General features: G+C 33.9%; 3 protein-coding genes across 5 annotated transcripts in view; 2 read left to right on the top strand and 1 right to left on the bottom strand.

The window, feature by feature from the left end:
- LOC126775303 (uncharacterized) overlaps window positions 1–13,365 on the top strand; it is a 28,680-nt gene extending 15,315 nt beyond the window's left edge. For both annotated transcript variants that reach the window (XM_050497138.1, XM_050497137.1), the window contains exon 2: window positions 12,787–13,365. In XM_050497138.1, coding sequence (XP_050353095.1) covers window positions 12,829–13,365 — 537 coding nt within the window. In that variant the 5' untranslated portion in view covers window positions 12,787–12,828. The remainder of the gene's footprint in view (window positions 1–12,786) is intronic.
- LOC126775286 (flotillin-2) overlaps window positions 1–23,576 on the bottom strand; it is a 246,230-nt gene that overhangs the window by 116,515 nt on the left and 106,139 nt on the right. The window lies entirely within an intron of this gene.
- On the top strand, window positions 13,428–15,654 carry LOC126775280 (glucose dehydrogenase [FAD, quinone]-like). The gene is made up of 2 exons (XM_050497096.1): window positions 13,428–13,568; window positions 13,816–15,654. The coding sequence occupies exons 1-2, from the start codon at window positions 13,428–13,430 to the stop codon at window positions 15,523–15,525; spliced, it is 1,851 nt and encodes a 616-aa protein (XP_050353053.1). The 3' UTR covers window positions 15,526–15,654.

Here is a 23,576-nt window from a genome sequence, read left to right as displayed (position 1 = left end):
GTTGCAGAGCATCCCCTACTATTATTACTTGTTATACATATTACGTAGATAAAATTTAATTATATAGACTATTAACTACGTACTTAGTTTAGTGCACATAAAGTTCAACTTCTAGCACGTAACTATTTTTTATAAGTAACAAATCTCTACAAACTCGTTATTCGTTATTTATCTTTTATTTTTCGAAAGAACTTGATTTTGATGTGCTGTTGATTTTGATGTGATGTTAAGAGTATTCATTCCATGCGTTCACGCGAATTTCAACTTCTTGCACGTAACTGTTTATTTAAATTTATTACTTTTATGAAATAAACGTTGCGACGACGGTACCTTTCAACAGCCATTATTTATTTTTAACAAGTAATTAACAATTCGATGTAAAACAAAAATATATATACAGGACGTAAAGGAAAACTTTTACAAATATTCTTAGCTATCAACACACATATTATTTTAATAATTAGTTATTTCATTTAAATTATTGTAAGTTCAGTTTAGCTCGTCTGGGTAGGTACCACCCACTCATCAGATATTCTACAGCAAAACAGCAGTACTTGGTACTGTTGTGTTCCGGTTTGAAGGATGAGTGAGCCAGTGTAATTACAGGCACAAGGGATATAACATCTTAGTTCCCAAGGTTGGTGGCGCATTGGTGATGCAAGCAACAACATATTAACATTTCTTACAATGCCAATGTCTATGGGCGTTGGTGACCACTTACCAACTGTGGCCCATATGCTCGTCCGCCTTCCTATTCTATAAAATGTAAATATAGCCAACAACTTGAACTCAAATCTAATATACAAAGCTGATGGGTTAATTTATCGATCTTCGATTTAAAACATTCTCTTTACGTTATAAAGCCCACTTATTGAGAAATATTATTATAATCTATTTAACATCACGCTAAGATCAATCAGTAATCTTAAACGCTACTCATGCGAAAAAGCTTATTTTTATTTAAATTTGGTAAATGATTGAAGCATGCAGGTCTCATCACAATTTTTTCCCATCAGCACCAAGCACGGCATGAATTATAAGCACAAGTACATGAAAATTCAGTCTTCGGTTAAAATTCCCGTGTTCTAACCACTGAGCCATGAGTAAAATGAGTACCATTTTAAGAGTGCATATATGCAACATGGCAAGAGTGAGCATGCAACGATTGTTTAGATAACCATCTGACATCTGACAACACGGTTTCATCAACCGATTAAGCAATAGAGTTACCAGCATTGCGCGTATCGCCCTGAAGGAGTACGTGCCATTAGAAATGAAGAGTAGTCTCAGTCTACGAATCAGCATTACGTAATACATATTAGCAGTTGCTGTCTAAGTGTCGAATAAACAAACTGTTTTATGACAACTCTCTCCAACGCAATATAAGATAAACGATTATTAGTTGGCCTATTGTAGTTTTGTAAATGATAATTGATAGTTCATATTATAGCAGGAAAACAAAATACCATAACGAGCAGCTGAAATGATCACGTGGCTCTCTTTTCGAATTTGATAAACATTTGTCAACAATTTAATAGAATAAAATATACGAGGCTACCCACTAAGTAAACATTTAATTGGATTGACTTTGTTCTTTTTCACTTATTTTTAAGTTCATCGATTTTATAAAACGGAGTTTATTACCGAATTTGTTTTATTGTCTTATATTTGATCATTTTAAAATTAAACTTTGAAATTGAATGTTATTTTTTATATTATGTCTGCCTTTAAAAATTGTGTGAAAAAACTTATATATGATAAGTAAGGAAAGTGTTTATTCCGTTTATTTAATTCAATTTATTTTATATACTGTCAAGTCAGTTCGGATAAGTTTTTGAATTTGTAGTATTGCACCGTCAGCAGATGAATAAATAAACAGTTATATATATGTTGTATATAATACATAATTTTTAATAGTAATAATTATAATAAATATATTTAATAGTTATAATAAATATATATATAACATAATTTTTAATAGAATGAATGAATGAATTTCTCCATCTCCGGAAATTTCGGAGTCACCTTTATATTATAAGATAATTCGTTCTGATTTTGTATCTAACGCCTCGTGTCTACTCTGAAATAACTTTTCCTCTTCAATATAATAAATATATAAACTTTATATAAACAAACGTTTCTTTATTCATCTACGGCTGTAGATAAAGCATTAAAATTTCTCATCTTATATTATTATAGCATTAATATTAATTTTGTATTTTTTGTGACGTAAATTTCCACTGTCAAAAATACTTCACTGAACTATTTAGTAGGAAAATAATAATATAATAATTGCGAGAATTCGAGGCACATACAAACTCGAAAACGTCTCCAAGCTGATTTCGCTGTACATCTTCTATATTTACTCATGGCGTATAATATATTAGTTTTATTAACTATACTCACACGATGAATTACGATTCTAAAGCAGTCAGTTAGATGATGTTTCGGTCGGTAAAGTTGGTCATGAATCCAAATGGATTATTGACGAGGTGTGACGTGAGCCTATTCACGTACACCTAACATAACCTGTCTTTTTAAGTGGTGAAATGTGTATGGTCATGCCGCTTGCGAGTTCCTACATATACCTACCACCTACTTTTATATATCGCGTGATCTACATATTTTATTGGAAATCTTGTTGTAAAAAGCTTTTTTAGTATATATAACGTTGTAGATGAAACATTTTGCAACAAAGACGAATTTAAATAATTTTAAAAAAGGTTGTCATGTTTTTCTAGTTTTTTTTTTCTGGCTAGCCTTTCGTGTTTTAGATGCCCGAGGTACTAGGTTTAAATCCCGGGTCGGCCAATATTTTTTTTTGTATGTATGCTAATTCCGTCGAGAAATTCTCAGTAGCAGTAGTTGGCAGTCAACACTTCCTTGCTTGTAAAGACGTTAGTACAGCGGTTGAACTATTTCCGGTGGTGTCGCATTTCCTGTCCCACCGGATTATATGAGTGAGGCAATGAGGTATTTGATCAGGCAAGAGGACTTCTTCAATATAGAGAGACAAAAAATATCTATACAATTAATAAACATATCATCTAATGTCCTACAAAATCATTCATATTTTAAAAATGAGCGGTATACGGTATATTGACATACTAAAAGTATTGCGTTTTTTGGTTAAAAATTATCAGCAAAGAATAATCCGAGGTCGTATCAAAAATTACGCCACGTACAGCGTTCGGTCATTCGACAGATTTGGACACGATCGAAATATTCAACATAATGTACCGATTTTATTTACGTAATATCAAAATTTTTTAACTTTACATAATGACGTGGAAAATTATGTCACTTTGGTATTTATTTTAACGTTACCTTTAAAATTAAATATTTGTCTAACTACTATATGTGATATATAAACCGAACCGAATGTGAAAAAACCGAATCAAGGACACTTGGTAGTCGAAAATATAAATGACAAATATCCTGAGCCGCAGCAAATATAAATTATAATTTTAAATTATGAGTTATCATCTTTTTTATTGTGTATATTACTTTTTTAATAAATTTTACGTATTTGATAATATAACTGCTGTGTGATTTTTTTTTATAAATAAGTTGGCGGAAGAGCAAATGGGCCTCCTGATGGTAAGTGGTCACCACTGCCTATAGATGTTAGCGCCGTAAGAAATATGAAAGAAATATGAACTATTCCTGAGGAGTGGGTGGTACCTCTCCGGTCACTACACATTCTACCGCTAAATAGCAATAGCTTAGTATTGTTGTGTTCCGGTTTGAGTGGTAAGTGAGCCAGTGTAACTACAGGCACAAGGGACATAACAAATTCCTTGCCAAGGTGGTGCATTGGTGATGTAAGGAATGGATAATATTTCTTACATCAATCTTCTTAACGTCAGGTGGCCTATTTGCCCGTCCACCTACCGATACCATAAAAGATAACTAATCTCTTAAAATTAAGCAATGCGATGGTAACATACCATCGCATTGCTGGGCAAAGACCGCTTCTCCCGAGGAGAAGGTTTACAATCTACCACGATTTTCCAAAGCGTACGGTGATTGGGTGCATCATTAATCTATCAGCATTCTAGAAAGGGGTATTACGTAAAATGTTACCCTTTAAGGTTTCCACTGAAACCGGATATCACGTGTTACTAATAAGTGCTATCATATGACGCAAGTCTTAGACTCTGCAATTATAATTTTATTTGTTAAATACGTGCCCGCCCTACAAACGTTTGAATGACGAACAATACATGAATGAAAGTTGATTGTTATTAATATCAAAATTAATAATTACTTAACGGAGCCATAAAATATCAAAACATAAAAGACACAAACGCCAATGTCAGTGGAGAGAAAAATATATAAGCCGAAAATTATGGGTACGCACCCGGGCAAGTACATATAAAATTATATCGACTTTAATTTGTATATAATTAATCTCGTGGTCAGCGGTGAGGGAAAACATCGTAAGGAAACCTGAATGCGTCTAATGTAAATCTGCCACATATGTATCCACCAACCCGCATTGGTGCAGCGTGGTGGAATAAGCTCAAAACCTTAACCCAGCTGTGGGACCTTTATACGCATCTACTTTACTTTTTAATACAATATATGATATAACTTTTATTTATTTAACTATAAGTATGCGATACACATACAACGAAACTGTGTTTCTTTATATTATATACATATGAACTTGAAAATACACCTTTGTTAGGATATTAATACAGGTAAACACTAAAGAAAAACACGTATAATCGTCACTTATAAACAATGTCAGTCCGTGCACAAAGTTGTTAGGCCTCTGCCTCGAATTTTGCGGGCAGCGGGGCGGCGGCGGCGGCGGCGCGGCAGCGGAGCGGGCAACGCATACCTGTTCTCCAAACTAGCGGGCAGATCGCGCGGCACTATAGCGGTGTAGTGTTGTGTTCGTGGTTGTGTTGTCGAGATATTTGTTTTTATTCGCGAACGAAATGTCTGAAAAACGGCGACATCTTTTTGATTCAAATTTATTCCTAACGCTCGATTTATTGTGGGCAAAAGAAGAAGTGGATCCCTACTATAGGGCAAGGAAAATAAATGGCGAGTTTTATCGAAATTATGAAGAACAGAGACAAAATCCCGACAAATTCTACGACTAATAATTGGTTAATTATTCTTCTATTTTTATGGTTCACATCTTTGCTGTTCCATATGGGTGTCCTCTCAAAGATTGCCGAAATAATTAGCTCTTGCACGTCCGAAGACATTTTGATACGTCACAAAAAAAATGTACAACACTATACCTACAATGCAGACGCGCAACGCGGGCGGTCACCGCTTGACTGGAGTGCACCGCTCGTTGCCCGCCCCCGCGCCGCTCCTGCACCGCTGTATTCGAGGGTCGGTCCATTTGATTATACGCGTAAGATCCTGCCGCTCCCGCGCCGCCGCCGCCGCCGCCCCGCTGCCCGCGAGATTCGAGGCAGAGGCCTAAGGCCTCTGCCTCGAATTTTGCGGGCAGCGGGGCGGCGGCGGCGGCGGCGCGGCAGCGGGGCGGGCAACGCATACCTGTTCTCCAAACCAGCGGGCAGATCGCGCGGCACTATAGCGGTGTAGTGTTGTGTTCATGGTTGTGTTGTCGAGATATTTGTTTTTATTCGCGAACGAAATGTCTGAAAAACGGCGACATCTTTTTGATTCAAATTTATTCCTAACGCTCGACTTATTGTGGGCAAAAGAAGAAGTGGATCCCTACTATAGGGCAAGGAAAATAAATGGCGAGTTTCATCGAAATTATGAAGAACAGAGACAAAATCCCGACAAATTCTACGACTAATAATTGGTTAATTATTCTTCTATTTTTATGGTTCACATCTTTGCTGTTCCATATGGGTGTCCTCTCAAAGATTGCCGAAATAATTAGCTCTTGCACGTCCGAAGACATTTTGATACGTCACAAAAAAAATGTACAACACTATACCTACAATGCAGACGCGCAACGCGGGCGGTCACCGCTTGACTGGAGTGCACCGCTCGTTGCCCGCCCCCGCGCCGCTCCTGCACCGCTGTATTCGAGGGCCGGTCCATTTGATTATACGCGTAAGATCCTGCCGCTCCCGCGCCGCCGCCGCCGCCGCCCCGCTGCCCGCGAGATTCGAGGCAGAGGCCTTACGGCTAACATTTTGGGTCAAGTACTTTCTATCCCGAGAAGTGAAAGACTAGCAAAAATGTATTATACTACTAAATAAACTTGGTGTTCATAATATAATATAGTTAACAATTTTATCGAGGGATGCTCGACACGTTTCAAGCAGATTATCATCATGAATCGTCGCTTCTCCGCTTCGAAATTACGTGGTCGACATGTTGAGCATTCCTTCGCAAATTCATTCAATATAACATTAGTTAATAATAATTATAGAGCTGTGGCCCAGTGGTTAGAACAAAGTCTCTCCAATCCGTATCAAGGACGACCAAGAAGGCTCCCCAGGAAGATTTCGTCAATGACAAATATACCAAAAATTGGTTAGAATATATGAAACTTAACTAATCATATTTGTTAAAGCACCACTGAATTAACATATGCTGAATTTCATTTTATAATTCATTTGCTAGGCGCTGATAATAATTCGTTAACAATAATTCAAAGTTTAATTTGCTTGCCCTTTTTTATTTCCAGGCAGCATAACAATCAACTATTTTGGATTGCATTTTTTTTGCCTTCATCTTGTTTATGTTAGTTGTGTTCCTGGGGTGGAACATTTACACGCTTTACTTTTATATTAGCACAAGAAATTCAGGCTTAGATGAAACTGCTAAGCTAAGATGCGTATATAACAATATTATATACTAAAACATTCCCCGATACTTCATCTTCTGGTATAAGTTGTATGTATATTTGTATATAAGTAACTCATTTATAATTAAACATAGATATATACATTTAATATTCACGCAATTCACGGGAATGGAATGTATATATAATGTATTATATAATAGATTGTAGAATAATTAAATCAGGCCACACTCGTTTTGATGTAATACGGCAATATATGTATCTTGATAAAAAGTATTTAATATTCCTTAAGTGAGTTACGTGAGTCGAGTTGGCATTAAATTAACCTTATTTAGATGCCAACAACATTATACTATTGTTTATTCTTATATATTACTGCGGAATGAAATAATTTACTATATAATATATTCGTAACATAGTCATTATATAGTATATTTAGAGATATTGTAACACTTCCTTATAGCGAGTTCACAAGTATAGAATTCAATCGAGTCGAAACGCATCAAAATAGCGTATCACCGTGTTTCTAACTTAATCAAGTGAGACACGACGTTAGAGAACGCACTGCAGAAAGACAAGCGTTGAATATGCGACATATCGAATGTAACGCAGTTCGCCCTTTCTGCAGACAAAGTCCCTAATATTAAAACATTTATTTTTTATATTTCTATTCCACAGATTAGATGCGACTGTTTCGCTTAATATTAAGTGAATTGCTAATTTATTTTTTAATTGTGTTTATTAACAATGTTTAAGAGCTGTTTAGAGCTGTTTTACTGGTGGTAGAGCTTTGGGCAAGCTCGTCTGGGTAGGTACCACCCATCAGATATTATACCGCAAAATAGCAGTATTTGGTATTGTAGTGTTCCGGTTTGAAGAGTGAGTGAGCCAGTTACAGGCACAAGGGACATAACATCTTAGTTCCCAAGGTTGGTGGCGCATTGGTGATGTAAGCGATGGTTAACATTTCTTACAATGCCTAGGGACATTAGTGACCACTTACCATCAGGTGGCCTATATTTCGTCCGCCTTCCTATTCTATATAAAAAAAAATCTTCAATCGAATTATCCTGGTTTCGTGATTAAAGAAAAATCACAAATTATATTCATAATCAAATTAATCACTTTGAAATCGTCGTGTTACATGATTAATTTGAAAGGAAGGCTATTTCTTAAATAAAATACATATCCTATATGGAAAATCACGGATAGGATTTCACACTTTATTGTCATTTTCATTTATTACATGCAAAGTCAACACAGGCAGAAATACGTGATAATATATATGAGTTATAGTATATCAGAAATTGGGAGAGTGATGTTATATGCCATTTCGATTCAGATTCGACTTTTATGAAACAAAACCTGTTTTATTGAGGTTAACGGTCAACGGTCCTCGTTCGGAAACATTTATAATTGCAACTTGAGATATACTTAATATGTGTTTATTTTGCAAGAAAGCAATAACATAAGTAAACATATCATGATGTATAAGAAACAGTGATTAGAAGGTAAAATTATTTAATGATATTAATTAAAAGATTTGATTATATATTTCCTCTCACTGATTTTAAATTAGGATAAAGAACTTCAGCTTCAGCAGAGACGATACCCATGAACACTGCGCTCTGTACGTTTGTGTTCTTCAACCTGAATCACGACAATCGTTAGGAAATGTATCCACGATTGGAGTAGTTGAAACACGGTTCGCCATTTGTTTGCAAATATAGCGAGTACACTACTTTGATCACTTCATCGCTGTTTGAAACATGGAAAACTGGGAAGAACCGGATAGATACTTAGCAGTTACTCCTTTATACATAACTCAAGTATAAGGAAATTAATTCAATAATATAATTTAACGGTAATAATTCAAGCAGAAAATTGATACAACCCATAACTGCTAGTTTGTGCAGGTAAAGAAATACATAAGCTGTTATTTTCTGAATCCCTTACGAAATAAAACGTCTTTAATATTTAGCCCGTGGGTTCGATCGCTTGCTTTTTCGATGTTAAATATTGCGCTACTTGCGCGCCTATGAAGTAAAACCGACTCGTGTGTAGTAACTGCAAGCTCTACTCTTAACCTATATATTGTTATAATATATATATTGTTATAATGAATAACAAAAATATACTTATTTAATTAACGAAACTCTATGTTTCCATTCAATTTATTCCATATTTATTTATTGATTTCTTTTTTAAATTATATATTCCGTCGATAATCATAACTTCGATGTTACATATCGGAGAACATTTTTACTACAGGCGTAAAACCTTAAAAAGCACTTCTTATATTTTCATCAACTGATCGAGATTCCACACTTGTTATCATGTTAATCATTTCTCATCGAATAATTATTATTTGTGTATTTAATGTATATTTAAAATGTCTTACTAAGTAACAGCAAAATTATATCCCACTGTTGGGGTGCGACCTCCTCTCCTCTTACGTCATAGCTATGATTCTTATTCCACTAGTGACATCATTTTCTCGACACATATAGGTTTCCTCACGATGTTCTCCTACACCGCCAAACAAAACGAGCAAAATAAATTATTAAGCAGATGGAGTCTGGTGCTTTGCCTGTTTTGTTTACGAATGTTATAAAACTTTCATTTCATTTTTTTTCTTTCTTTACGAACGTTACAAAAAAATTGTATACTTTTTCGAATAAGTATTATAAAAATCAATATTCTCACAATCACCTCAATCGACTTAAGCAGTTGGAGCGTTTAAAAGTATTTGTTTAAAATATTTAACTTTGTAATTTGCATCTTAAAAGCATTTTTCACTTTCATACTTTATTTAATCGTTAAATTTTTGTGCATAAAGTTGAATTTCCTTTCTTTCTTTTGAACAATTGGTTTCCACGCTTGTTGGTGTGTAATCTTTCAAGTTTCATCGTATTATTTTTGGTTAAACGCATTACAAAAATTATTCATTATCTGTGAATGTACGCGTTATTGTGTTTGTAAATTTATGCATGTGTCCATAGCAATTTTCATGTCATGCGCTTGAACGGCATAGTAGTGGATTGCTATAGCGCCATCTAGTGGCGAGTTATACAAAATCTCTACCAACATCATATATATATTATATATATATATATATTACATACAATTACATACGGTCATCTATCACTAGATTGCTAAATCCACAAACATAAGAATACAAACAGCCATATGGTTTACACAAATATGTAGCGAAAATCGAACCTTCGACCTTAAATTGAGCAGCTGACTACTGAGTTAATCAGTCGTACGTATTTTATGTGATAATATTACTAATCTAAAAAAAAAAATAGTCTAACATGTTACACTATTTTTACAAATTACAAAAATATAAATGAAAACGTTACACAAACGAATAGGAAACAAAAAATTATAATTATAACAATAATATTGAACTGGAATTGAACCCGCGAAGGAGCACGCAAACCAATTGCAACGGTCAGCAATCGTATAACATGCAAAACCGGTTATGCTACTATATATGTACGAGTATGTACTATACTAAATAAATGTAGTTCGTCTAAGTGAGAAAGCGATAGTGAATTATCTATCTAATATATAATACGTGAAATAATTAACACTACACAAACTGACGATAGTGAAACTTGACGAAGTAACACGAGCAAACAGTTTATTTTAATTTCGAACCACAAACGAAAACTATAGACTCGATGCAGCATCTTTATAGAGTAAGAATTTGCCGGTGAAAGTTTATTACCGTAGAGAATCTAATCTCAGAGATAGTTAACGAAAACCAGCATTTATTGTTTTCTTAAAGACAATTTCACTTGTTTGTATTCGACTCATGTGAAAAAACCGCTAATTTCTTTGTTAAATGAAATAAAAAAAATCTGTATTTTGACAACTCTAATTCAATATTAGAAAAATTAAACGCAATGTACACTTTAAATACGAATTTTAATAATTAAAAAAATCGGATATGATTAATAAAAATTGTTATAGCCTTCTTTACAAAATGAGATTATAATATTCACTAACGGAACAAACCAAAGGTTGTCGACCGAACATTTGCGTTGAACTGTCAACAGATGTCGCTGTGTCAAAAAAGAACAAGCTATCGTTGTGTTCACAAGGAACGTATATAAGCAAAAGCTCAAATAACAGCGTTGCCATCAGAAGGGTCTTAACTGACTCGACTGAACAGCGAGTGATGATGTCGGGATATGAATCTCTGTGATTTGACCTCGCTCTCTTTCAAGTCAACTATCGCAGACTTGTTAGTTGAATAACTGACGCTGTTTTTGGCCACTTTATTACCTAAACATAACTTTATATACAATAAATATGTCTAAGATCAAATGCATGCACATTTTATATGAATGATATTGAATCGTCTATATATTGGTTTTGAATAACAAATATGGTATTTATATATTTCTTTATAGGATTGAAACTATCGTACTCTGAAACCGAATCAAGTACTAGATGATATCAGATTTTACTGTTTTTCACGTTCGGTTTCATCCAATATATATTTTAATATGTTGGTTTACATAGACTATTATTATTTTAGTTTTTGTATTGACTTATGAGCATGGCTAAATGGATATGTTACTATGTTATTGTTGTATAGAATTATAAATATTAGATTCATGAATACGAATCTCGTTTAGGATTGAATATCGAATGTTCAAATATAGAAATTTTTAAATACAACATATTCTTTGGAGGTTGACATGTCAAAAAAAAACTATATATAAACGACTGTTTTTGTTTGTTAGCTCAAAAATGATTTACACAGTCTTTAATCTTGTATATTTATTTATTAATCCTATTATTTATATCTTATCTTAACGCTTTAGCGCATTTTTCATTTGACAATTTACATTTACAACGATATCGGATGTACGAATATATAGATACTGTGCTCTCCGATACATGGATATTAGGTTTAGTACCGATATATAGGATATTGTATCTCTATAAGATTTGTATCACCCATGACTATTATTGTATGTAAAATAAAATATTATCAATTGTTACTAACATAATTACAAATTAAGCACATGAAAATTCAGTGGTGCTTGCCCGGGTTTGAACCCACGATCATCGGTTAAGATTCACGCATTCTTACCACTAGGCCATCTCGGCTTTTTATTTGCTGAATTTTCATGTGCTTAATTTGTAATTATAATTCATCTCGCGCTTTACGGTGAAGGAAAACATCGTGAGGAAACCTGCATGTGTCTAATTTCACTGAAATTCTGCCACATGTGTATTCCACCAACCCGCACTGGAGCAGCGTGGTGGAATATGCTCCAAACCTTCTCCTCAAAAAGGGAGAGGAGGCCTTAGCCCAGCAGTGGGACATTCACAGGCTGTTACGAATAATACGATACGATACGTTACTAACATGAAAATCGTTGCAAGTTGCGTAGAACTGTTTTAATATCAGCTGCATGATTTGACCCACATATTAACAGGTGAAGTTAAATAAAACTTTACAAAAGTCAAGTCACTAGCAACCAGTGAGCCTGAACTGATATCAAAATAACAGTTTAAGCTTTAATTTAATATGATTATTACACGTGAATGTACTTGTTTTTATTCTTTATAAAATTGTTTTTTTTTTTTACTAATACACCGTGTGTCGATAGGTACTATCAACATACATTTGAAACTATTTTGTCCTCGAACAACCAATAAGTCAGTCTATGACATTTAATTACATATTGTAATGGCTTACACACTTACAATTATATATGTAAGATACAGATTGCTCATTAAATCATAAAAAGCATAATACAATAATAATGTTGGCAAAATATATTTAAGTATCTGAAAAAAAGTTACAGAGGTTTATTTTAAAATTTATCACATTTAAAAAATATGTTATTGCATTTTAAACAATTAAGAATAATTAGGATCTAATAAGGCAAGAGGGTGTTTCGAAATACAAGTATTCAAAGTATTTGTTGCTTATGTATATGTATTTCATTTACCACTGAAGTAAAACGTACAATTATTAATTTTATTTTCAATTTGTTTTTCAGAAATAAAATTTCCCTACGGAGGTCACGGCCACGCATCGAATCATGGGTCAAGAACAATCCTTCATCACTCAAGCCAATGTTGCTCCTGTAAAAAAATATCAGGACAAATACGACGATACCATACAATATAGAGTTTCTCCTATCGATTATCGAACGAGCGACTACGACAGGAAAGATTATAGACGTCACAGAGCTAGGAGCAGTGCTGAGAGTTTCAAAAGCGACAACTCCTCCACTGAGAGCAGTGGCTACAGAAGCGGTTCCAGTGCTTACGAATGCCGTTCCGAGAGATCGTCTAACAGTGATTATTACTGCACATCCTTATACAAAAACAATCATTACAAAGATATTAACAAAGAACTTTATAAACCAGTCAAAATACCCAAAGATAAACGCTACAAGCAATTGTTCGACGACAAAGACGAAAATAAAAGCGGAAGACTGCAAGGGTACCTCAGTGAAACCGAGAAAGCTAAGTTAAAGGCTGGTTCGACGGCTAAAAAGGCCGGTATAAGAAATTACACACCTAAAATTATATCGGCGGAGGAACAGAGGAAAAAGATAGAGAATTGGATTTAGTTGAGATTAGTAGGATAAGTTGTAAATATTAGCTTAGACGTAGATGTATAAGGAAAGTAAGAATGGAGGCGGCAGGAGCGTTAGCAAGCTTGGCACCTTCTCCCATCACAGTGCTGGGGCTGATACCACTCCTGGCTCTCGGGATCACGTTCTTCAGATATCAGCAATACGATCCGGAGTCATACATAACCGACATCAACAAAGTAAGTCACATAAATTGATAGCTTATGTTGATATAATAAAAAACAAATATTTTTTTTAAATAAATTATATTAATTATAAATTATAATAACGCTAATATTGTTGAGAATTATTGTTCTTATTTTAATTAATGTTTAAAGAAGTATTAAATGATTTAGGCTTATTTAGGCTATATTTTTTCCATTATCTACCACTATCGATGTTGACAATGTATCATATATAATATTTATATTGTGTTTTACGTTTCAGATAATGCCGATCTACGATTTTGTAATAGTTGGAGGCGGTTCAGCCGGTGCGGTCGTGGCGTCAAGGCTCTCTGAAATCGGCAACTGGACCGTGCTGCTCCTTGAAGCCGGCCAAGATGAAAACGAGATTTCAGATATCCCGGCCTTAGCTGGATACACGCAGCTTTCCGAAATGGATTGGAAATATCAAACGACGCCCTCCAAAAACCGTTCCTACTGCCTCGCAATGAATGGTGATCGCTGCAACTGGCCCAGAGGCAAAGTACTCGGCGGATGCAGCGTTCTCAACGCTATGGTCTATGTCAGAGGCAATCGAAATGATTACGATCTCTGGGAGGCACTCGGTAATCCCGGCTGGTCGTACGATCAAGTGCTACCCTACTTTTTAAAATCCGAAGACAATCGCAATCCATACTTAACGAATACGCCCTACCATTCGTCTGGTGGGTATTTGACGGTCCAAGAGGCCCCTTGGCGAACACCGTTATCGGTAACTTTTTTAAAAGGTGGAATGGAACTGGGTTACGAATTTCGCGATATAAACGGTGCAAAACAAACTGGTTTCATGCTGACGCAAGCAACTATGCGACGTGGAAGCCGATGTAGCACAGCAAAGGCTTTCCTAAGACCAGTTCAGAATAGAGAAAATTTACATATAGCACTAGGAGCACAAGTTACGCGTATACTTATAAATACAGTAAAAAAGCAGGCTTATGGTGTAGAATTTTATCGTAACGGTGAAAAACATAAAGTCAGAATTAAGCGAGAAGTCATCATGTCGGCTGGAGCATTATCCACGCCTCAAATAATGATGTTAAGCGGCATCGGTCCTGCAGACCACTTAAGGGAGCATGGTATCCCACTAGTAGCAAACTTAAAAGTAGGTCACAATCTTCAGGACCACGTCGGATTAGGAGGTCTAACGTTCGTTGTAAATAAGCCCATCACCTTTAAAAAGGATCGTTTTCAATCATTTTCAGTCGCTATGAACTATATTTTATATGAAAAAGGACCTATGACCACCCAAGGCGTTGAAGGTTTGGCATTCGTCAACACGAAATATGCTCCAAAATCTGGAAACTGGCCTGATATACAATTTCACTTTGCACCAAGCTCAGTAAACTCCGACGGTGGGGAGCAAATACGAAAAATATTAAATTTGCGCGATCGAGTTTATAACACCGTGTATAAACCTATAGAGGAAGCTGAGACATGGACGATATTGCCTCTGCTGTTGCGTCCCAAGAGCTCTGGTTGGATAAAATTAAAAAATCGAAATCCTTTTCAACCACCGTCTATAGAGCCTAACTATTTCGCTTACAAAGAAGATATAAAGGTATTGACAGAAGGTATAAGGATCGCCTTTGCTTTGTCAAATACGACGGCGTTCCAAAAATACGGGTCGAGACCGCACAATATACCTCTGCCGGGTTGCCAACAGCACGTGCTGTTCAGCGATGAATATTGGGAGTGTTCTCTAAAGCACTTCACGTTCACAATTTATCATCCGACGGGAACGTGTAAGATGGGTCCGAACCACGATCAAGATGCGGTAGTCGATCCACGCCTGCGGGTTCATGGTGTAGCAAATCTCAGGGTGGTTGATGCGAGTATAATGCCGACGATAATCAGCGGGAACCCTAATGCTCCCGTTATAATGATAGCCGAGAAAGCCTCTGATATGATCAAGGAAGATTGGCTTGTGTTATGACAGTGTTCAGTGATGTGTGTTTATAGTCATTGGACGCTAAAGAACTATTTATGTCACAAAGTACTTTTAGTTGTTTATGTTTAAAACAATTGTAATTAAGTATGTACATAATTTTATTATATTCAAACTTGTTAATAAACAACTCTAAACATACCTCTTGTTTTATTATCATTTTTATAATTCTTTATGTACTTTAAGTCCATATAATTTTTATTTAATTAAACTATACCTATATGAAAAAATATAATACAACGATTAAATTAGTTTGGTCGAATAATTTAATTTTAATATAAAAAGTATATTAATAATATTAAGATGAAAGAAGAAATAATATAGTATATAGGGCAAGATAAAAATAATAAACGAGAAAAGAAAAAAATATTATTGCATTCAAAAATATAATATAGAATGTAAGCATCGCCATCTCTTATTAAGGTGCTGAATCAATAGCGCCATCTATTACCGGCTAGCGGCTTACAACTTACATTTTAAAGCTACAAAATAGTCAATTTAATACGATGAGTTACCACTAGATGTCTCTCCACGTATAGAATTCCTGTTTTAATACACATTTTTAAATATGTATTTACACAATAATAAACATGTAACAAAATAATGTAACAAAATTATTTAACATGTTTGGATATTATCTGTTATTACTTAAATGATTAAATTTTCGAAGATTTAATACATAATTATTATTAGTGATTGGTTGATATATATTGGTAAAAAAACATGGTGAAGCACATATGCTAATAGATGAGGAAGAATTACTGAAACTATTTAAACCCTTGTGGTCTATGTCTATCGATGTTACAATATTCAACTTATTTGACTAATTAAACTCTTAGCTATTAAATAATTATTTATTAATCCACTTTTGTACTATCCCACTTTTATCGTAGTCATACATAGTGATACCAACAATCTATGTTATGTATGTGCCCTTCACAAGTTTTTTTACTTATTCGTTAGTGTTAACTGCGATTGTATGAAATTAAAACAGCGCTCTCTAGTGACAATAATAGGAATTCGGAACGGAACGTCAACGCTATCGAATATATACTGGACACTATATGTATAGTCTTTAAAAATAAGTTTGTTGAAATATTTGTTACTTTTTTATCCGTATTATGTGGTAAATTGTTAAGTTCAAACTTGCTAGTTGCTAACCTCTAACTATTTACATTGGCTGTTATATATTCTTCTATTTAGAAAGCAACGAATATAACAATACGATCCAGAAATGACTAAAGAATAAACCGTTTTCAATAAGAATGTTTTGAGTAAAATATATTAATGAACACACGAAGAGAGTAATAAATACCTAAGCCATTAGTATATAATGTGATTTATATGATAGGAAAACTTAACAAGAGCACGCGACGAACAGGTTTCAATGCAATATATATGCATTTCCTATTGCACAATTGCAATAATCTATATGATCGATCGGAACGTTGCTATTATGAAAGTATGAGATGGCATAATAATACAAAATCCGATGAAGCTGTTACGTATGTGATACATCTAGTCGTATTACATCTGGATATTTAATTCTGTGTAATTTTTTTTTCAGCTTATCCCCTTCCACTGTTGGACGAAAGCCTCTCCCATAGAACGCCAACCATTCCGATCTTGGCAGCGTCTTGTGTATTTTGTCTTGATTTAATAATAGTATTTTTAAGTTAGTTATTTGTTGAAAGGGTCATATGTCTTATATAATTTTATATATATATATATATAAAATTATAGAATTTTAATTTAAATAAAAAAACTGAAATTGGACATACGGTTGCATCCACACTAAGCAAGATTGTGATCGTGGATACCTTGTTACGATTTACAAAGATCGTATAGCCTACGGTTAATGATATATACTTAAAAAACCACACACTTATAACATGTATTATCGCCAAATAGCAATACTTATCGTTAGTATTGTTGTGTTCCGGTTTGAAGGGTGAGTAAGCCAGTGTAATTACAGGCACAAGGGACAAAACATCTTTGTTCCCAAGGTTGGTGGCGCATTGGTGATGTAAGCGATGGTTAACATTTCTTACAATGCCACTATCTATGGGCGTTGGTGACCACTTACTATCAGGTGGCAAGTACTGCCGTTTTGCGGTAGAACATCTGATGAATGGGTGGTACCTACCCAGACGAGCTTGCACAAAGCTCTACCACCAGTAGATTTGAGCGTTGTGAAGGAATACGCTTCTAAAAGTGAGGTAAGGATTTCATTCATATTGCGATTTTTTTTTAATTTATTTTATTCATAAAAAATTTATAAATAATAAAGCAATTAAATTTTAAACGAACCCTTGCGGAGCGGGTGACGGCTATCATCACAATACACACATATTTAGCGTTCAAATTGAAATTAGTCCCATACATTGCATTGTTTGCGCTGGAGTTGATTTCACATCGAGGGCATAAAACTTGTGATCACGTACGCCACTTATATAATCCGAACATCGAATATCGTATGGTTCCTCAGACACGCCTCGAAAAAAACTGCCTGCGTTCAAAAATTTGCCTGCAAAACAATGTTCAATACTAATAAAATAGAGACGAGACGAGAACTCAATGTGAAATGAAGAAAAGAACCTCCCATACAAATAACTATAAATGAAAAGTCAAAGTCAAAATATACTTTATTCAAATAGCCTCTCACAAACACATTTGAATGAGTCATTTTACAATTATAATATAAAGCTACCAACGGTTCGGAACGTAAATTCAACCGAGAAGAACCGGCAAGAAACTCAGTACTTATATTTTTTAATAATCAAAAAATTTCGTGTATTAATCATATTTATATATCCTGTATGAACATCGACGTATACTAACTTTAAGCTATCTCTCTCATTTATATAATTGTGTACAGTGGAATAAGCTTTCTTTATTAAAGAAAATAACTTTAGTTTTAAAATTAGTCATTGGTAAATGTAAAATGTTCGAGGGAAATATATTATAGAACCGTATACACTACCTCAGGAAAGTCGAAACAGTCACCGAATATGTCAGTGTAAAAACCATTGGAATCGTGAACACAAACGGTATGAACCCAAAGTCTACTGGTAACCATTGAAAAATTCCACTATTCATACTAAGGACATCTCACCAATGGCACCAAAATTGTTCTATCATCCGAATCAAGTACTTTAGTACTTTAAATTAATATGACAATTCGAACTATGTTAAAATCGTCTTCCTATATTTGTTGAAATACTGACATTGTCAGTTATCAAGTGAAGATATAAAGCGTGGACAATCAGTACCCACTCTAAAAGAGTGGTTTTAATGAAATCTACTATGAATTCAAATTATTATCATAATAACTTACTTTATTCAAGTAGCATTACATGTGTAATGTATGTATGTGTGTCAACTAAACGTAAACAAATAAACACACTTTCGTTTCTGAATTTAAATATATACTAGAAAAAATATATTAGAATTAGACTAGCGATCAGTTCCTGCGTAATATTAGTGAGATTTGTTCATGACCTGAGCGTTACAATTATTTATAATAATATAGAGTACGATAAAAACTGTGCATCGTGGTGACTCAACTACGCCCTCTCATCAAGAGGACAGGATACCTTAGCCAAGGAATGACAATAACTGCCTGTTATTTTCTTTATTGACACGAGGAATTCACGCTACACATGCATTTATTTTTTATATTGTGGAAGTAAGCTATGATGTCTGCGTTTCGTGTTTTTGCAGCAGCTTTAAGACAATTTTCGAATTTGTCCGAATCACTTATTGATAATAGTTGGGAACATAAAAAAATATTTAATATTAACGCAGCAAAGTTTCAGATTTCACCCGCCTTTCCCTTACAGGACTCTCTCGTGCGCGATCTAATCTCTAGACTTTTACTATCTACAACGACCGGTTGTATTGTATTCATATTTTTCACCGTGAACATACTTTACAAAATATCCTGAAGAATATTTTTATAGTTGTTCGGTGTATAGTTCTTTTCACTATAATATGATAATGAATAAAAAGCGCTATCATATTTTTCCGCTAGTTCTCTCGCTTTTCCCCATCTTAAGAAATCAACAGGAAAACGGCTATACGTCGCAAAGCCACTCTAAACTTTTTAAGTATATCCGACACTACTCACACGCGTCATATTGTACTTTAAGGTTACTATGTCACACTCGCATACCAACAGTCACCGTACGACGTTTCAACGATGAACGATATGCCAACATTAAAACAAACTTTTATTATATACATATATTAAAAATGTCATAGAACTTAATTGTCAAGTTTTGCAATTATTTTAAATACGAAAGTGAGTTTGTTTTTTTGTTATGCTTTCACTTAACTTAATCATCAATTAAGAGGTACGATAAAGGGCATAGTACACATGAAATGAATTCACCAACGGTTCAGTATCTAGATTCTACCGCAAACAAACGAGAAGTAATTAAACAGTACAAGAAGTAATATACAAACTCGTTACTTAAACGCTAGTATATATAATACTGGTGGTAGGGCTTTGTGCAAGCTCGTCTGGGTAGGTACCACCCACTCATCAGATATTCTACCGCAAAACAGCAATACTTGATATTGTTGTGTTCCGGTTTGAAGGGTGAGTGAGCCAGTGTAATTACAGGCACAAGGGACATAAAATCTTAGTTCCCAAGGTTGGTGGCGCATTGGCTATAAGCGATGGTTGACATTTCTTACAATGCCAATGTCTAAGGGCGTTTGGTGACCACTTACCATCAAGTGGCCCATATGCTCGTCCACCTTCCTATTCTATAAAAAAAAAAAATACACCATCATGTTTAGCTTTGCATTTCATTGAAGACTGTATGTACATATTGTACATACATATACATTATGAGAATTCCTATTAATATTCGATAAGGATCGCCTCTTACGTCGCTTATAGAAATAAAAGCGCTTTTACAAACTTCAACTTATTTATTTCTGCAAATTTAATCTTCCTTCATCTACAGATGAAGAGAGAAAAATAGAGATAAATGTTCTTTAAGGCTCATACATATATATTTTAATGAATTTAATGATAAACATATACATACAGTAACAGTAACAGCCTGTGAATGTCCCACTGCTGGGCTAAAGCCTCCTCTCCCATTTTGAGGAGAAGGTATGGAGCTTATTCCACCACGCTGCTCTAATGCGGGTTGGTAGAATACACATGTGGCATAATTTCAATGAAATTAGACACATGCAGGTTTCCTCGCGATGTTTTCCTTACTGTATAGCACGAGATGAATTATAATCACAAATTAAGCACATGAAAATTCGGTGGTGCTTGCCCGGGTTTGAACCCACGATCATCGGTTAAGATTCACGCGTTCGTACCACTGGGCCATCTCGGCTTACAACATATATATGTGTAATATTAATTTCATTTTTTTAAATCTCGATGATTGTTTGTTGCTTTTCAGAGACATAATTAAGTAGTTTAGATCTATGCAGACGGTTAAATTCAAACACGTATTCGTATTTTACGTTCACAGACAGAAAAGTAAGCCAGATGTTATCGAAAAAAATATATTGATCTCTATATTAATTTGTAAAACATTAAGCAGATTATATATATTTTTGCGCACAGACACGTAATTACAGTTTTATTATAATATATTTTGTAACAACGCACTTAAAAATATAAAATGTTATGGAATAACTATAAAAGTGGGACAAAAAAATAAAATGCAATCATGCAGATTGGATTGAAAAGTGAGAGGTTTGAATAGCAAAGATTGTTTAAATAGATTACTCGTAATAAATACTTAATTCTTTGAGCTGTGTCTTTATAAAGAAATTTGTAACTTTTGCGTTGTGATGCTATGGTGACAAAAGTTCCTAAAATAAACTTAAATTTGAAACAAAAATCTAGTGTTGTGTGATTGTTAGTAACTTCCAAATAAATAGTCGTAACTCAAACAAACAAATGAATAGTCATCACAACACATTGTTTGTAAACAAACACTAACTTTCCATGTGGTTTTAGTGTGGTTACATTTTTAGCTCGGAACAAACAAACAGTACATCATATCTTACCTAATTTCTATAATAAAATAACGTAGAAACTTTAAGATTGGTCACTAAAAAAAATTAACATCATTAACATAAAATATTATACTTATTATAGCATTCATTGAGTTTCCTACATAATACATAATAATTTAAATATCGAATTAACATATAATACTATGTTATTTAACCGTCGGAAAAGAGGAACTAGTGCATTTGTTTGCCGGTTCTTTACTATACATTCAACAATCCCAACCGGTGTTTGCGGTCAGCCTCGGTCTTGCTCCTAACGTGCGATTATATTATAAATGAAAATGGCTATAAAAACAGATAAATACATTTTTAGGAATAGAACAAAAACGGATGTCGCATTTTTCTTTCCCTCGAAAGAGCTGTATTACAAAGATTCCACTTACCATCAGGTAGAATAGAGTCATTTGCTCTCCCGGCAAATGTATATAAAAAAAAGATAATTAAAAAGTATTGCATTCCTGGCATTAATTATTTTATTCATTCTTATATCATATGTATACAATACATTTAATAAACATATAAATATTTTAACACAACATACAAAGAGAAAATCGTGATTCAAGTATTATTTGCATATATTTATGAATGCATGTATATTAACTACTGAAGAGTAAATACTGTTTTCAGCTTTATTTAAGTTTCTAGTTCTTTTCGTTAGAACTTACATTTCGAACAATTCCAATTTGTGTAAAATGACAATACATGAATGTTTATAAGAGCGTTCTTGAAAAGTATAGTTTGATTTAATTGCGTATTAATTTTTCAGATAAAATGTTTATATTGTTAAACATAATCTGTGCTATTTTGTATATTAACAAACAGACACAAAATTCACTCTATTGAATTTAATCTAAGGTCAAAATACTCTGACATAATTAGAAAAAAGCTAAAGACCAGTATTGAAAAACCCTTTACATATTTTTTTTATTTGTAAAGAATACGATTCCCACGTCATCTATTGTACTTTGATGGTGTCGTACCAGAAACTTTCACGCAAGTGCCAACCACAACTACGCTATGTTTCATCTTAATCGTTTAAGCGATACGTGAACGGGAGATACGAACAAATATAAGCATGAATTTTTACGAGCATTTTATTAACATATATTCTCTCGCATAAATTTTAAATCAATTCTATTAAACCGATTACGCTAAAACTTGCAGTCTGATGATTACAAAGTGTTATGCTAAGTGTTATCGCTTTAATGATAACGGAGATAAAAACTTACATACTCCTAAAATACTTTCTTTAAATAAAAACTATTTTTTATATAAATCGAAATATATTTTTTTTAAAGTAGGCTCTTAACCGCAAGAAGTTTAGTAGGTTTTATTAACCACAAATTTACATAAGTATATTTAAATACCTTGAAATTATTGTTTATACATTGCATGATAATCAATACTAACTCCACACTATCTTATCATTATTACTTCTGAATACATTATTTACAAAAACCGTCACAAAATACAAAATTATGAGAAACTACAAATCATTCAGTACAAATATATGTACGTTTGTATAGCGGTGACGTAATGTTCATTAGAGAACTTTCGATTTCTGGATGAAATCGAGACCGTTTCCTTACTATCGTAGACATTGTTACAACCTTGGTTTCTGGTACCACGCCCTCTAATCATACGAATTTAATCGGATAACAATTTCTTTTAAAATTGATAGCAGTGATGATCCAATTTTATATCGTAAATCTTTGATTTTCTTATAAAACTCACATTGTCTGTCATACGTGTAACAAAAAGAAGAACGAAAATTTAAACTAACAATAAATGTTTTACTGTCAAGTATTATATGAAACGCCATGTAACAAATAAGAAAAAAACTATAATCGTTGCTGATATGCTACAAACTAAGATTATTTCCAGAAACGTGAAGTTAACAATTAATAAAAAAATCATGTCTCATAAACGAACGAAGAAGAGGAGCTGTAATCGCGTTTAAATAATCAAATCAAAATATACTTTAT

This window comes from Nymphalis io, chromosome 18, assembly GCF_905147045.1.
Source record: "Nymphalis io chromosome 18, ilAglIoxx1.1, whole genome shotgun sequence".
Classification (NCBI taxonomy): domain Eukaryota; kingdom Metazoa; phylum Arthropoda; class Insecta; order Lepidoptera; family Nymphalidae; genus Nymphalis; species Nymphalis io.
The sequence above is the reverse complement of the archived record's forward strand: the minus strand, read 5'-3'. Positions and strand labels throughout refer to the sequence as shown.

Bases quoted from the DNA above. Each gene is read 5' to 3' on its own strand.
- LOC126775280 (XM_050497096.1), top strand. From the start codon at position 13,428: ATGGAGGCGGCAGGAGCGTTAGCAAGCTTGGCACCTTCTCCCATCACA. The intron at 13,569-13,815 runs GTAAGTCACATA...TTTACGTTTCAG, and splicing joins ACATAACCGACATCAACAAA to ATAATGCCGATCTACGATTT.